The 17,212-nt window shown below is 33.0% G+C and overlaps 1 protein-coding gene across 2 annotated transcripts in view; it reads right to left on the bottom strand.

Annotated features, from left to right (window-relative positions):
• The window catches only part of LOC110017958 (uncharacterized protein At2g40430), a 22,704-nt gene extending 12,770 nt beyond the window's left edge, over positions 1 to 9,934 (bottom strand). Inside the window, exons 1-6 of one of the 2 annotated variants that reach the window (XM_020715142.1) lie at positions 9,657 to 9,934; positions 9,366 to 9,535; positions 9,249 to 9,291; positions 9,137 to 9,162; positions 8,498 to 8,578; positions 8,247 to 8,357 (exon numbers count right to left, since the gene is read on the bottom strand). In XM_020715142.1, the coding sequence (XP_020570801.1) occupies positions 8,247 to 8,357; positions 8,498 to 8,578; positions 9,137 to 9,162; positions 9,249 to 9,291; positions 9,366 to 9,535; positions 9,657 to 9,831 (606 nt within the window). In that variant the 5' untranslated portion in view covers positions 9,832 to 9,934. Of the gene's footprint in view, positions 1 to 8,246; positions 8,358 to 8,497; positions 8,579 to 9,136; positions 9,178 to 9,248; positions 9,292 to 9,365; positions 9,536 to 9,656 lie in introns of both variants that reach the window. The other variant, XM_020715141.1, reaches the window with a different exon arrangement.
• Between the last annotated feature and the right edge of the window lie 7,278 nt (positions 9,935 to 17,212).

Raw genomic sequence — 17,212 nt, forward strand, 5'->3', positions numbered from 1 at the left:
AAAAAAAAATCGTTAACTAATATATATATAAATATATATATTAAATATATATATATATAGATATTAATTAAAACGATTTATTCGCGCGCGACGACGCGACAAAATGGGTGTCCTCCCCGGGCAAAATCAACGTTCCAGACGCGTTGGCGCAGTCCATTTCGTCATCCGGGGTCGCTCGGACGACATCGTCGACAATCGGGTCAAAACGCGTCAAAATTCAAACTTCACCAAATATTGGCCCGCGATTGATCGTCACAAGTGGTTTACTCGAGTCCCCGACAAATAACGGTGCAGTCAATGCGAATTGCAGCAATCGGACGCGTCGACTCTCCGAATCGCGAAGCTGGTGCGCGCAGGAGTGTGAATTGTGCAGAAGGCCACCCTAAGGCTCGGAAAGGTCCTATAGGAATCCATTTTGGGTTTCCTCATGTCGGTTTCATCCTTCTAAGCGTTAGAAGTCGATACCACACACGCGAAACTCCAAAAGAGGACGGAAACGGGTCGAACTAAAACGAGGCGGGCACCACTTCTAAGGTTCTAAGATAGTCGCAGGAAGACCCCTGAGGCTAGATCCTAACTCCTACGAGAAAAACTAGATCTCACGAAAATTGAGGTCAACAGTTACTCACTAGGTCTCATTGGTTTCAAGTCATTAGACAAAATGTGTTCAATGAGTGAGACACTCATGCCCAAATCCGACACTAATTCATGGATATACAGTTGTTGACTTTAATGTTAGTTGAATTGTTGTCTTTAATTATATTCTCAAACATGTGTAAATGTATTGACCTGTCTGTGTACAAAAGAACTTATTATAAAAAAAACATAGGAACATTTAGTTACTGCTTGCTAGTTTAATGTTTGGCCATTTGTGTCGAGCTAGTACTATTTTTATTCATGGTGTAAGTCTACATACCCAGAAATGAAGCTACATAAATTGATTATGAACACAAGTATCTGTACAAGTTTAATGGAAGTGTAGGTCTTTTTAATATTTCAAAAATGAAAATGACTCGGCAAGTGTTAGTTTGATGCAAATCATATAGAATATTATATAAATAATTTTTTAAAATTAAATTTTTCATTGGAAAGTAAAATTAATTTTAAGATATTATATAAATAAAAATGAATATTTAAATATTGAATATGTAAGATTAAAAAAATTTATGATATATAGTTAGTTAATATGAAAAATAAAAACTATGCATTCCATTTACACACAATCAAAAAGATCATAAGTATTCAGAATAAACTGCTTTTACTTTACATGCATCTAACCAAACAGAAAAAATAAAGTCCTTGCATTTGCTTTACAAACAACCAAACAACATTAAAATGTTCAAAGTATACTGTAATCTGAGTAATCTGCAAAGGTTTTTCATTGTATTTCATTTACAGCAAACCAAACAGTCCCTTAACGACAAAACAAATCATATTACATCAAGGAAAGCAAGTTCCTAATAGAGATCTAAAATGTGATGCTTAATTTGAGAAGAATCCATTTAAGAAGGAAGGGAGCACAACATTTGACTTGGAAAAATTATAGTCAATATTTCTCAATTAAATCTTAGCAAGATGTGATTGAGGCCTTCTTGGTAGCATTGAAATGTAAAGCATAGATGGAGAAGCATCCAATCATAAGGGAACAAGTAACCCTACACACGACTAGTTAAGATTATCTGATTATGGAATTAATTTTTTCTCCATCAAATTCTTACAAAATATAATAAATATAATTGAGATCAACTTATAAAATGTTGAATTAAAATTTTAAAAGATATGATTAAAAAAAGTATTTGTATTCTATGAGATATGTTGTTGATTTTAAGAGATTAGTATTGTAGTTAGTTCTATATCTCCAAATTTATGCATTAACATCAAAATAAATTGTGTAAACTGTTGTAATAAGTGCATTTATTTTGAGATCATTCATCAATGAGATCAGACAGCAAGAAAAATGAATGTGCTCGCTGTTGTATTTTGATGAAACTTCCTTCACAATCAATAAGATGCATATAATGTGTAAGCTTTTCAGTTTCAAGATATTAGAAGGAGCTTCAATCACTTATTATATCAATGAGTTTAATTTAATCACAAGATAGTTGAATGTTATAAACATCAAGTTCAACGATGAGATTTATGCCTTAAGATTTCTATCATCACTACCTGAGAGTTGGTATGACATTGTAATAGCCATCAATAGTTCCTATAGATCACTCACCATGAAGCTCAGTGATGTTAGAGATCTCATCCTCAAAGAGAATATTAGACAGTGCGAGAAAGGTGAGAAGAAAGTATAACCTCAATTTAAAATGTTAACAAAAAGAGCAAATCTCAAAAACAAGAGAAACAAACAAAAATGAAGAAATAGATAAAGATCTCGTGACAAGTCTTCGCAAACAAATCACAAAGGCAAATCTAAGGATGGCTTGAGTGGATATTGGTATTGTTGTGAGCTGGTCACATAACGAAAGAATGCAAGAAGAAAAAACATGAAAAATGTCAAAAAGCCAAAGGAAAACACAAAGCATATCATTTTGGAAGACATTCAGGATGTATCAGATATTTAATGAGGATTCTCTAATGGAAATATGAACATTGGACTTGATGTTTCTTTCAATTTTCCCCATAAAGTATTTATCACATAATCATGACAAAGTGCACCTTGTTGAAGTTGCGATATTAAATATTATGGCATTGAAGATGTGATAACCAAGACAACAAATGAAAATAACTGGAATCTGAATAGATTCAAGCACATCCCTACTTTTAGGACAAACTTCATCTCCATTGCGTAGCTAGCTATATAAAAGGATGTCATATTCATCTCAATGTTGTAATTTAGAAAGTAATAAGAAGTGCCTTTAATGATTATTTGGGACACCAGACAAGCATTCTCTAAACCACCAACAGCATAACAATAGTAGAAGCTAGCGCACACAGATGAATGAGGGTTATCTTCCATCACTTCCCTGACAAATTCATTTTATTATGTCGCCTTTAAAAAAGACAACCAGGAAGGTATCTGTTTTTTTTTAACCAAACAAAAAGCTTAAATGTTTTCAATTTTTGTGAAGTGGAAAAGTCTAGTGAAGAATGTTAACTGGAAATAAAATCAAGTGTCTACGATAAAACAAAGATGGGGAGTACAACTCAATATAATTTTAAAAAGTATTGCACAATTAATAAGATCCTTATGAACAGAGCTCTCAGAAACTCCACAACAAAATGGAGTAAAATTGATAATGAATAAAACCCACCATGAATGTGTAAGGAACTTCATGCAAGTCTTCCCAAGGCCTTATGAACAGCACGGTGATTAAAAGTGTAAAATATTAGTACATATGATCAAGCAAGGACCATTAGTTGCCCTCACATTTTGTGCTTCCTAAAAAAGCTCCAATGATCAAAGTTTTTTAGTCATTGTTCAATGTTCAATTTTTAGTTGTCTATCATATGTAAATTGTCAAATTGTCAGAAATAAACTAGACCAAAATAAAGTTCTACTTCATTAGATATTGCGTTCAAATATAAATTTTAGGAAAATATATCTGAAAAGTAATTAACGGTACAAATATTACAAAATGTACAAACAAGTCAATCATTGAGACCAACTTCCACGAAATAGCATATTAAACTAGACGAGCTACTTATGCGAGAATAAAGATATTAAACACCATAGAAAAGTCAGTTACAACCTGAGCTCAGCACACAATCCAAATCAAAAGTCCAAAATACACTAAAAAGACAACTATTTGTTATTATCATACTCTCCATTACATCCTGCAGATGAGAGAGAGAGTATTAGTGCTACAATGACGCCATGCATGTAAATGACTTTATTAAGTGGGATCTTATCATGAAAGAAACAATGGGGCCACTTCATAAGAATAATAGATGGACACCGATCAGACTAGAAAAACACAAAAATAAATTAAAAAAATCCATAATAAGTGAATATACAAAGTAAAAGAACAAACTTGAGCTAAAAGATACACGGCAAAGCTTGTCGCAAAAGTGTTCCAACCAAAAAGAGAGCATATAATTTTTTGGACCACTTTTTTTGGCACGAAGAGGTGTCGTGGATGGAATATCCATCTTTAACTTATTGATCACTCTTTAAAGGATTATTAGCCCCCTAGGGGCATTCTATTAATTTTTTGTTACTCTTAACCTCGCCAACTTTACCAACTTAATTATAGAGAAATAGGTTCAAGGATTTGCATTACTAGAGTTCACTCAAATGTTTGTTTACCCTAACGACTCTATCTTGCATGTAGAGGATTAGATCTAAGAGGCTAAAACTCATGGTCATAATTTAGAAGTACAATGCCGTGAGTTTGCATTTAAAATCGAATTTCTTCATTAAAAACCTTTAAGAACTTATGTAAGATAAAATATTTTTAGCAAATTTTACAATTGAGCATATGGTTCCTAGTCAATGGAAAAGAATTTATTGTACTAGACCATCATAGGAGAATTCAAAATTATTATTTGAGAAAAAATCTTACCAACTCTAGTTTTTGGGAAGTAAATTTTTTTAATGGAATTTACGACCCTGCTCTATAGATAGATAGCATGTTTTAGAGCGTGAATCCGTGTTAATAATTTTTACTTCTGAAAGAGAACTCACGTATATAAAAATAATTACAGATCTTCTAGAAGAGTTGCATGCTTCTCAATGTAGAGTAAATTTTGAATTCATATCATTCAATTTTTTAGTTTGCACATCATTCTGTAATATTAATTAAAAGTATTTAATATGTTTATTGGAGCGTATGCAGATAAATTTACTTTCGATGATTTGATGTTTTGTGCACGACATTTTGAAAAAAATTCCAAGCTAGTGGCAGTTAATAATGAACCATTTGATTTAACTTGGAAAGAATTTTATTCATGTGAACGCACTATAATTTGGGATGAGGGTTGCCTTTAGATAATTGATGTGCACGCCTTTTGGAGTGATATGCATAACTTGTGATGCAAAGTAGATTGTGCTATGTTGCTTTGCTTGAGGCCATTAATATGAACACATATTCGCTTAGTATAAGGCCATGTAGTGCCATTTGTTCAAGTTAATTGCCATTAAAGCATGCATGTCACTTTCCTTTTGAGTTTCCTATTACTCACATTATACATGCTTACTTTGTTGGTTTGAAGATTTGGTCGAGAAAATTAAGTGTTTTTAAAAACGCGTGATTTTGTATTTCTATGGCTTAGATTTTATTCAAGTGGGGCCTTTAAATGTATCGCTCTTCCATCTATGAAAAAGAACCATCCTTAGATCATATTAATTTCAAGTTCAATCACTGTGACTATTCTTAAAGGTTCTGAGTGTTTAAGATAATTCTTAGCATAGATAAAAAATTTTGATTTTGTAAGCAAGCCTTCAAATTCATTGCAAATCCCTCTATATCCAGTTCAAGTTTTGAATTCATGTTATGTGATAGTTCTCTTCAATTAATTCAGCATGACTTGTATGTCACTTAGAATGTTCATTTAATGCATTTTTTTACAATTTAATCGTGTTTTCAGGACCAAAGAATTCCTGTTCTCTGTTTTTAAACTTCTATACTGAACTTTTCGATAGCCTCCTAGCATCAACCCCCACATAAGGCGCATCTACGAAGAGATGGGCCTGGCCAACATGCCATCAAATGCATTGGTGGTGTGTAAGACATCACAGCCAAGTATTTTACCCCACCATATCAAGGAAGGATAATGTGTATGGGTCTTAATATATCTGCTTAAAAAGGCATAGGAGAATTTTTCCGTCGCATTAGAACAATACTTATGCGTACTTTTGAATTTTTCAGTCAAGCTAAAAAAAGAATGCATAAAGCTTACCCGTTGTGTCACAAGCTTCTTTATGAGTTTCTCATAGAAATAGAATTTTGGGAGTTTTAATTGGTCTCATTGTATAGCTTCATACACAAGCCGTGTCAAAATATTTCTGAGCGAGACTACAATATAGATTTGCACATACAAATTTTCGCTTCTTTTTCCTATTAATTTTCTTTTTATTTATTCCGTATATAGAGAGAAAAGGAGTAAGAAAAAGTGACAACCCAGAGAAATAGATGAAGGAACGTTGAGAAAAAGAGAAAGAAGAGAGTGAGAGAGTAGGAAAAGGAGAGTGAGTAGAGTTACAGTAAGGAAAGAGTGGGATAAGGAGAGAAGGGTTATTTGGCAGAGGATTGGAGTAAAATTTAACTTAAATTCTGCCAACAATAAAATACTAACATTAAAATTTACAATATCTTAAATCCCGTCTCTCCTCCCTTCTATCTTAAATCCTACTAAAAATTGAATGGATTTAACTTAAATCCTCAAGTCTCATGAACTCCTCTTTTCTTCACATGCAGTTGGTCCCATCTAGCCTTATTTAGCAAGCTTCGGCCACAATGACCTTGCCTTTTTTCAATGTCAATGATTTCAAAAAGGCGTGGAGAATGAGAGGGGGAGGGGGGAGAAAGAGAGAGTCGTGGAGTTTAATGGAGAGGGAGGAAGAAGGGAGGAGCAGGGAAGCTTTGGAAGAGGCATGTGTGGTTTCTCGAGATATGACAGAGGATAGGTTCGAGTGAGTTCATAAGTGGGAACAACAGGCAAAAGAAACTAAGAGATAAAGCGGAGATACGATAGTCATATCTGGCCCAAATTTGATAAGGATTGAAACTCTGATTGAAAATGCTTGTGAGTTCAATGAGCATTTCTAGACTATAGGACTTTTTTGTTTTAAAAATTGTTAGAATTGAGCAATGGCTATGATAGAGTTTAGATCCAAGTTGATTTGGAATCATCTTGTGCACGATAGAGAAAAATTTGCATACATATACATATACATGTATGTCTATATATATATATATATATATATCACACAATTCTTTTCTATTTACAGATCTAACACCAAAAGTTTGATATTTACACTTAGAACATCTTGCTATCATAAACTTGTATATGAAAAGATGTATTTCATTTTTAAAGATAGTGATGATCGTATTTTTAATGTGATATTAAAGGTTTCAATGTTATGCATGTAAATATAAATATTTAGGGGTTAGATATGTAAATGCAAAAGAATTGTGTAGTATGTATATGTTGAATCCTGGTTTGTCTGTAAATCACACCCAAGAAATAGAGCATAATGGAAGAGAGAGGCAGAGTGAGAATTAAACAATAATGAATAGTAATATGGTGTATCTTATTCATGAAATGATCTCTATTATAAGTGAGAGGGTACAATATGATGTTATATTTATGCTCCTATTTTAATGGGTTCAGTACTAAGATATTTCTAATATTTTATTGGTATGAGCTTATCGTCTGGTTGCTCTTTGACTCGGTCGGCTAAGCTGAATTGACTTCGAGTCGGTAAGATCAGCTTGATTGGGTTGAACATGGTTGGATTTGGTCAACGAAATTAGCTCGATCGACTGAGCCTGATCAGCTTTGATCGATCGACTTGATCTACTCTAGTTGTCAATCCTTGATAACTAGTAAGGGATATATGCAAGTACCCAGAAAGATTGGAGATGTTGAGAGACTAGAACTTCCCTCGGATCGATTTTTCCATAGTGGTTGTCTCGAATGTCTCTTTGTTTCGTTTCTAAACGGATGGTTCTGGATTGGATTATTTGGTCGTCTTTTTGTCCTCCTAGTAACTCGATCGGCTTTCGTATTGCTAGGTTTGGCTTGGACAACTTCACTAGGTCAAGCAGGAGGGCCTCACAGTCTTCTATCAGTGAGCCCTCCTTCGTCATGCTCTTTAATTATGGACCTTTAGATCATCTCAGGATCAACGCTGAGACATTTTTTAAGTACAGTATGTAAATGCCACTTAAAAAAGTGTGGCACGCATCCAATGAAATGCTATAAGGCTCGAGAAAACCTCTAATATGAGTAGAACAATGCTTTCTATCATGTTTTCAATATTCAACAGGAACAGTGCACACAATCCCATCAAGGTAGAGAACACCATCAAAAAAGAAGAAAAAATAAAAATTGTACTATTAGTTTGGATGTGTAAATCTCACATCTTAATAAAGCCAAGGGTTTCAACTTCGCCGTACAAACACTTTTTATGTGCAAAAACCATAAATTCTAAATATATAGTGTTGAACTATTGATGGCAAAAATGGTCGCAAAGTTATTTTACAATATAGCATTGTGTCATTTTAAAAATGCTCAGCCACCTTTAACAAAATTCAAAAAAAAAAGTAAATATAGATAAAAAGAGTAGCACTCACATCTTCCTCCAGAATTATTTCCCCTGGAACGATAAGCGGCACGGGTTCGGGACCCAATTCTTCACGATAAATCTTTTGCATTTCATCAGCAACAGCTTCAGCCAATGAATCCTATACAAATAATTGTGCTCAATGAGGATGAAAATGCCAGAGAAGGGATCAAATACAGTAACTTAATATCTCAGACAACATCCAGTTAACAAGATTCAATCAATCGCATGGGCCAAGAAGGGACAATCTGAGCTAGATACCTGATGAGCTTCAAATGGAGGATTGAATGAACATCCAGGCGGCTCCATTTCAACAGCCGGAATGAGAGAAGTGGCAGACTTCTGATAAAATCTCAAAGTCCATTGTGAGTCATTGACTGAACTTAATAATAGATGAACTGGAAATGTTAAATAACTAAAATTTGAATTAAGAGCTTCAAATCAACTGAAGTTTTACAATGGTAAGAGCCCTGGCAGAGTTATTATTTACATATCTAACACCTAAATTTTATTTTATTTTTTATTTATAACAACCAGATTTTTCATATCACATTAAAAATACCACTATTTTAACTTTTAAAAAGTGAAATACACCTTTTCATACACATGTAACTCGTAAGGCAGCGTATATTTAAAAATTAAAGTTTAGTTGTTAGGTATGTAAATACATAAGAATTTATTGGTATGTATCTAAATCTTCCAAAATTTTATCATGCAAGAGTCCTAAGTTATGCAAGGATTGGCCACGGACTTCTCAAGGAAGACCATCAGACATATAGCTTCCAATAAGAATCTCACATAAAAACCAGCAATGGAAATTTAATGGGAAAAAAAAACAAACAGACTTAAATTGCAAGAATAAAAAAAATTAAAGAAAGGAGAAACACAGAGTTGGATAACCTTTTTGGCCTTCGCATTTTCTTCACCTGCAAGTTTTTTATCTGTAAAGAGATTACAAGTTTGTCAGTGCAAATAGATACAATGTATCATAGCTAACTATCCAGAAACAAACCTTCATTATTCCATAAATCAAGTTGCAATGCTGGATCCTGTGTCTGGAAAATGCCAGAAAAAAACAATAAGAGCACTAGGTAAACTAAATGCAAAAAATTTATATTTAATCGCAGACCTTTGAAACGTCTCTAACTTCAGCTTTTACTGATTTTATTTCTTTCCGCTCTTTACACTTCTTCAAAATTGAAGACGGGACGGGCTGCACAAAGAGATTTCTTTGCAGCAAGCTCTCATGGCGGAGAACCTTGAGCCTGTGTTTTTCAATCTTCCGTTTCACAGGAACATCTAAGAAAGGAATTTAAAAGAAAGAAAAAATCAGCTGCTGAGCCAGCTGAACCAATTCGGAAAACCCAGTAGCCATTTAAAGAAAATGACACGAAGCTGTAAGTGAAACATAACGCGGAACCTGTAGATTTATCGACGTAAAAGAGAGATTCACTGGGGAGAGAGGTTATGGTGGAGGAGACGCCGCTGTGAGCGTCCTTCGTTGTCTTCTCAAAGTATTCTTCGATGTCTTCGGTCTTTATATTCGCCCTCCACGCCTTCTTCCCCTTCCTTGAACCCTTCGCTACTTTCCCCATCTATGAAAACGCTATTGCATGCAGAATTAACAGTCGGCCGCGTTGGCGGATACGGGTAGAGAGACGACGAAGTTCTTCGTTTGGTTTAATTTAGGGTTTGGAAATTGGAGGTGCAACCCATTTTGGAATAAAATTAGAATTATATGATCTAAAATAGAAAATTTTACATAAATGCCATTAAAATTTAGGGATTTTTATTTTTGAGGGCACTTGAAACATATCTTTTAGGTGCATGAAGCATCCAAACTCATCTTTTTATAGCCAAAATATCTGAAATTTATAAAATCCTCAAAAGGAGCACTGAGTCAACATGTCACCGTTATCTCTGCCGGTTACATCAGAAACCCTCATCTTTTTCTCAGTGACGTTCGTTTTTCCTCATCATTCCCTTTGCTATTCATTCTTCCGTACAAATCAACTCTATTCCTCAAATCCATCATCTTTCTCACTCGTGTAGAAGCTGTAGCACCTTATCCACCACACAATCCTCTACAATGATCCTGCTTCGTCGTTCTTCTTCCATCACTTTGCCTGGAAGGTTCCTATCGCACATCCTAGCCATCGCCTGAAGCCTAATATCTCTGTTAGGTTTAATTTATGTCAGATTGTGTGTTATAAATATGATATAATTGATTTGTACTTTTTTTTTTAGTGAGCATTACATCTACTTAGAGATATATCACTTTTTGAGGTTCATTAACCTGTGATGAGAATAAGGTAGAATGTTTCATATGTCTCGTTTATCATTTCAAATTGTAACATTCAAGATTTCGTCTATTTAAACTCATTAACTTGTAGTAATTTTAGAATCTAAGATAGTGAGATTTCTATGAGTTCATTTATAATATTACTTTCATTAAGGAAGCCATCAACCAACATGAACACAAATGATTTAGAAGGAAAATTTAAAATTTTATCTCATGAGTTTTTCCATAGATTATTACCGCATGCACGATACGTTGATATTGCTCCTAAAATTTTTATTGTGATTACAACTTGCTCTGCACTATTTTTAAGGCACAAAAAGGTCATAGTTTTGGCAGAAAATTATATGGATGCCCCATAAATTGATCAAAGAAATATTGCTATTAATGCAACATATGAGTAGGGTGATGAAGAAGGAATTGCAGTTGAATGATATGGTTAAGAAAAAGCTTGATGACTTAAAAATTCATAATGAAAATTTTGGTTTTATTTGATTTCATAATCTCTGCACTTTTGTTATTGTTGTTGGCGTTGCATTTGTTTTGAAGGTGTTTATGTAATTTAAATATGAACGGTAGTAATGTAGAACTTATTAGTAATAAATCTCGTTGGTCTTATTTTGGAGCATGTTTTTGTTCTAGGTATTATGCACAAATAATGCTTTTGTTCAATGTAATATGCTTCAAACATGTTTGTATTATCATGTTTTGCAATTTAATTTCATATTTCAAACTTTGGGTGTCGGTTATATGAATACATATGAATTATGTGGTGTGTATGTAGATTTTCCTTTCTCGTAAGTTTACAATATGGCCATCAACCTCTACACAGATAGTTTATTGGTTGATGCTAACTATGAACTTCATAAGACTCATTAGTACATTATTTGTTCTCACTTCTTTACATAGGAAAGAATAAGAAAAGCGTGTATTTTAGTGCTTCATTTTTATAGGACAAGCACTCAAACTCTTTTCGATCACATAAAAAAACAACACTAATTACACTTCTTCACGGTAAAATCCACATTTTCATACATAGAGGCGGTGATTTCTCTGTAAATATTAATGTTTAAGTTTGAGATACATAAATACATAATAATTTGGTGCTACGTATGTAAATCCCCGTAAAAAAAAGGGAATTTACATGCAAAGTATACAATTTTGATGTATTTACATATCTAACAACTAAAATTTATATGCTTATAATATTTTGGTGTCCTAAAACTATATATGAAAAAGGTGTATTTCACTCTTAAAAAGTAAAGAATAGTGTTATTTTGCATGTTATGTTAAAATTTTGAGGGTTACAAATCTAAATATGAAAGTTTAAGCTTGAGACATGTAAATACACAAAAAAGAAGGGATGCAATTCATTAAGAAAACCACATTAAAATTTGAGAATTTTTAAACATATTTTGATATAAATTAAACTTATATTTTTTAGAAAGCTAAATAAAATCTAAAGCAAAGAAATTACCAGCCTTCATTTTCTAGAAGGATTACTTTAGGGATGGAATTTACTTGAGTAATTTTGCAAAATTTAGGTTATAATTTATAAATTCTAGGAGATAAGTTTTTTTTTGAATTGAGGTGGAATTTATTCGTTCTAAGGTTTCAAGTATATTATTCGCTACATCTACTGGTACAAGCAGGAGGATTTTGTTACTCTTTATTATTATAACCAATGGTCGGTAAATTCAAATGTTGAATAAAAAATTATATTATTTCAATTATCGATAGTTTTTTCATTTCTTTTCATTTTTTATATTTTATTTGCACAAAACATTTTAATTTTAATTTATAATTCCCCCACCCCCCTCCCCCTAAGTATTAGTTATGCCACTCTGGCCTAGAGTTGTCGAGTCGAGTTGAGTCGAGTATATCATTGTTCAAACTTGGTTTGATATAATTATAAGTTGTTTATGTTCAACATGAGCTTGTGTCGAGCTTTCATACATTATTCAAGCTTGATTTGTTTAACTTTTTCAATGTTTGAACTTGATTTGTACTTGATTTGGTTATGACAAGTGAACTAGTATTTAAACGAGCTAAAAAATCAAATGAGAATTTATATTTTCATATAAAAATTTTTAATAAATAATTTTGCAATTCTAATCACTTTTATTTTGTCGACTATGAACTCTAAAATCTTTGAATTTCACGAATCAACTACAAAATTAATATTGATAGGACTATACTGGTTCAAATTTTGTAAGTGGAAGAATTAAATTGATCACGAAAGTTATAGCGATGATTATTTACTTAATCATATTAATAAGAAAATAATAACAATAAGTCAACCCACATTAATGGTGTTGGTAAATGCAGTGTGATGTTCATAAAAAATGAACTCATTAAGTTAAGAAAACTCTGCAAGAAAAATATTTTATAACACTCTCTTTAAACTTAAATATCTCGTTCTAAATTACTATTCATTTATTAATAAAATAAATATATAATTAATAATTAAAGTAAAAATATTATTGATACAATAATATAATACTATTTATTCTATAATTAAATAAACTATAACTAATTAAATTTTATTTAAGTAATATATCATATATATAGTACGAGTTATTAACGAGCTTAATATTGAGTATTTAACAAGTTACTTAATAGATGACAAACAATTTTGTTCATAAATATAAACGAACAAGTTCGACTATATTAATGTTCAGTTCGTTTAAGCTTCGATCTTTTAAAAACTATTCAAGTTTGTTTATTTACTAATTTGAATGAACATGATCGAGTCTTAGTCAAGTCAAGTTCAGAGTGTTCAACGAATGCATTGGTTCATTTAACTCCCTACCTGGCCACACCATCTCAATACAATATAGAGTACTCAGAAAACTTTGGCTTTTATGGAACTAAATTATATTATATATATATATATATATATATAATAATTTTTAAGAGGTATATGAGAAAAAGCTTATGGAAATAGATAATCATGAGTTTCAAGGTTATTCAAGCATACAAGTTGAAACAATTTCTACTAGAATTATGTATTAAAAATAAAAATAAAAACTTTCTTTTTTTAATAGTTAGCTTTGATGGCGAAGTGAGGATATATACATTAAAATTTGATATATATATATATATATCATAAATTTTCTTTTTTATTGCTATATGAATTTAGCATTAACGAATTTTTATGAGAATATCTCGATATTTCTTAATATCGAAGAAAAATCTAGAAATTATTGACCAGATAGTCTGCACTAGCCGCTGGGATGTGATGTCATTCACATGGCTGCGGCTTAGAAATTTGAGTCTGTGAAAGACCACAAAGGATTACAAAGTCTCGAGTCAATTGTGGCATTAAGCGCTCAGTAAATGGAAATTGGAAGTCTTGATTGCAATGGGAAGAGAGGTCAGAGTTTATTTTATTTTATTTTGTTAAGATTGTGTTTTTTAATGAAATTTATATTTTTTAAAAGAAGGTTAGTAGGAAAAAGCTTAAAAATCAAAGAGAATGATTTATGTACATGTATAGATAAATATGATTGTATAGAATTTCTTATGTGTATTATGGAGCCCGTTTGTTGAAGTTGTTGAACTCGTCTCTTTCAATCATTGGGGTTGGGCCTAACCCACTGGAATTTTACGGTACTAAAAAATATATATTTTGAAGGATATTTATCTCTCTCTCTCTCCAAGAAAGCTTAAAGCTTTGAAAACCTCCAACAAGTTTGATGTTTAGCTTACTAGAGGCTCTAGTTCAGTAGATAATCTCTGAGTTTTAGCTTATGTCTTACATCTATCTCTCTTTTCTCTATCTTTCCTCTCAAATTGAGTATTTAATTTAATCATACATGGATCGAGACAATTTTAATTATTATTGGATGTATCTCATTGAGAAGTTTATTTAATTATAGATTAGTTGAAGTGGAGCTTAAATTAAGTATTGATATGTTACAAAGAAATTTATATATTCAGATATGAACTGTGAATTTTAGATAAGATCATCTAAGCTTCATGGAGTTTTTAAGATCATTTAAGCCGAGCTTGAGTTCGATTCATTTATATAACGAGCTGAAAAGTTTGTTCATGTTCGGCTTGTTTGTTTATTTTATTTTTTGATTAATAATTTTAATTGATTATAAATCTTCGTAGTATGTAGTCAATTAAAATATTTAAAAATAGTACTCATCAATTATATATATATATATATATATATATATATATATATATATATATATATATGTATATAATTTCAAACAAACAAAATTTTGTTTGTGTTCGACTCGTTTATATATATCGAGCACAAAAGTTTTGTTCGTGTTCTGCTCATCTGCTTAGCAAACAAATCGAACACAAGCTACTTAACGAGCTAAACACGAGTTGTTCGTGAACAATGAGCCGTTTTGACAACCTAATGTTATCAATTACCCCCACTGATTGTTGCAACCAATTATAGTTGTTGTAGCCACTAACAATAATTTTTGTAGTGTAGCTAACAATTATTATCGTTGTGGCCCAAATATGATCGTTGTGGCCAAGCTAGTACTATATAGTTGTTATTGTCAGATTTTATAATACTATCTTCCCTATTTTGATTGGGTCAGACCCTATGAGTTTGTCTTCGTCTAGGACTATTTCATGTAAAAAAAATTGATTATCACATGAACATTAGGATATCATTTTTTTTACTAGAAGTTATCGTATTCAATTTTATTTTCTTTTGTTCTTGCTTCTAATATTCTTGACTCTAAATATGTGTGTGAATCACACCAAAAACATAGAGCATAAGACGAGAGAGAGATAGAGAATTATAGATTAGAGAGATAGAGAGAGAGAGAGAGAGAGATGCACAGTATTGAACAATATTTGAATTGTTGCTTAGCCCCTTCTCATAAAATGATTATCCTATTTAAAGGAGGCTGTTTTCAAGATATTTTAGTTATTTTACATTAAGTTTACTACTCGATTGCCCTCTAAATCTGTCAGTTGAAAATAATTGGTCTTGTTTTCGAAAGATATGTTCGTTCGACTGTGCTAAATAGGGGTTACCGTTTGGAGATAAATTAATGTGATTTGACATATAACACATTATTTGACAAGGGAGTCCTTTCGGAATGCTCATTGTTCGCGCTATTATCAATTTTTGAACCCTAATGGAGAAACTCAGGAGCGTCTATGAGATAGCTAGCGATATTGAACTCTTACCTTGAATCGGGTTGTGGCGAGACATAAGTCAATGACTCTTCTCGGCTTGATTTACCTTTGTCCTTTGTTTGAATGGTTTTCATCCGATCAAACTCTAGCCTCACTTTGGAGGTTGTCTCCGGACAAGTGGCCGATCCTTTGATCTTTTGCCAGTAGGCCCCCCTTAGTTGTACCTTTATATCTACTGATCTGTTAGATCTCCTCAAGATTTGTGCTGACACATTTCTAATCTTAAGACATTAAAATATTTTTTAGAGATTTCACACCATCCTCTAGACATTAAGCAAAATTATTCTCAAGTTTCCATATCCATTAATTTAGTTGTATTATTTGAGAATTCAAATATATTATGTTTTAAGTTCAGTAATATAATCTGGTTATGTATGCTTGTGTTGTGATAGATAATCTAACATATAAAATTAATGACATATATATGATAAAATTAAAGCCATTTTAATATGATAATTATTAGCATATCCCGGCTATTTTGCTACATAATACTAAAAATATTGCTATTACAAAATTCTACTGAACCGATATCATTACGTGTGACATGATCAATGTTTGGACGGACATTCTTAACCTATCTTTGCGAGGTTTATCACAAGTAAACTCTCCGTGTTTTACTTTTTCTCTTGTTTGTCTCTTTGTCGTATGTCCCTTCTTATTCGATTTCTCTCCTCTTCGAATCATTTATATGGTTCGGGAGGGAGATTTATTCGAACGGGGGAAGTATACGACGATCAACAAGCTGGCGACTTCTTTAAAAATAAAAAAAGAGAAAAATGAACGAAAACAAAATCTTTATCGGCTCCATCCTAAAGATCCAAAGGATCTAAAAGGTGTCAGATCTAAAAGTGACACGAGTTAGATCTATTAGATATTTAGCACAGTCATACTCGTGTCAATCCCGATGACTTAGCTCGCGTGTCAATCCCGATGATCCTGATTACTTAACTTGTATTGCTCATCGAGATCAACCCGACAAGCAATGCTCGTTAAGACATCGCGACCGACACGAGGACACGAGGTCACTCTCCTAACGAACCTTGCTCGCTATCCATGCAAACATGCAAATGCAAATGCTAATGCAGGCATATCAAACATATAAGCAGTGACTCGTAGGAATGGACATGCCGCAGTGGCAAGGGCCCGAAAGGAGGGTATGTCGGTAAGGCAGTGACCTGAAGGAATGAGCATGCCGTGGCGGCATCGGCCCGAAAAGAGGGTATGCCGGTAAGACAGTGACCCGAAGGAATAGACATGCCGTGGCGGCAGCGGCCCGAAAAGAGGGTATGCCGGTAAGGCAATGACCCGAATGTAGGCATGCCGTAGCGGCAGGGGTCCGAAAAGAGGGTATTTTGGTAAGGCAGTGACCCGAAAGAATGCAACTCAAGGAGATGATATCGATCTAGGAAATCGACGATCCATCACGCAGGTACGTAGTCGCGCTGACCCACGCCGGCGTGCGCACCCCGTGTGGGCGATCGAACCCACACGCCCGG

Source organism: Phalaenopsis equestris, unplaced genomic scaffold, assembly GCF_001263595.1.
Source record: "Phalaenopsis equestris unplaced genomic scaffold, ASM126359v1 Scaffold000002, whole genome shotgun sequence".
Lineage (NCBI taxonomy): Eukaryota > Viridiplantae > Streptophyta > Magnoliopsida > Asparagales > Orchidaceae > Phalaenopsis > Phalaenopsis equestris.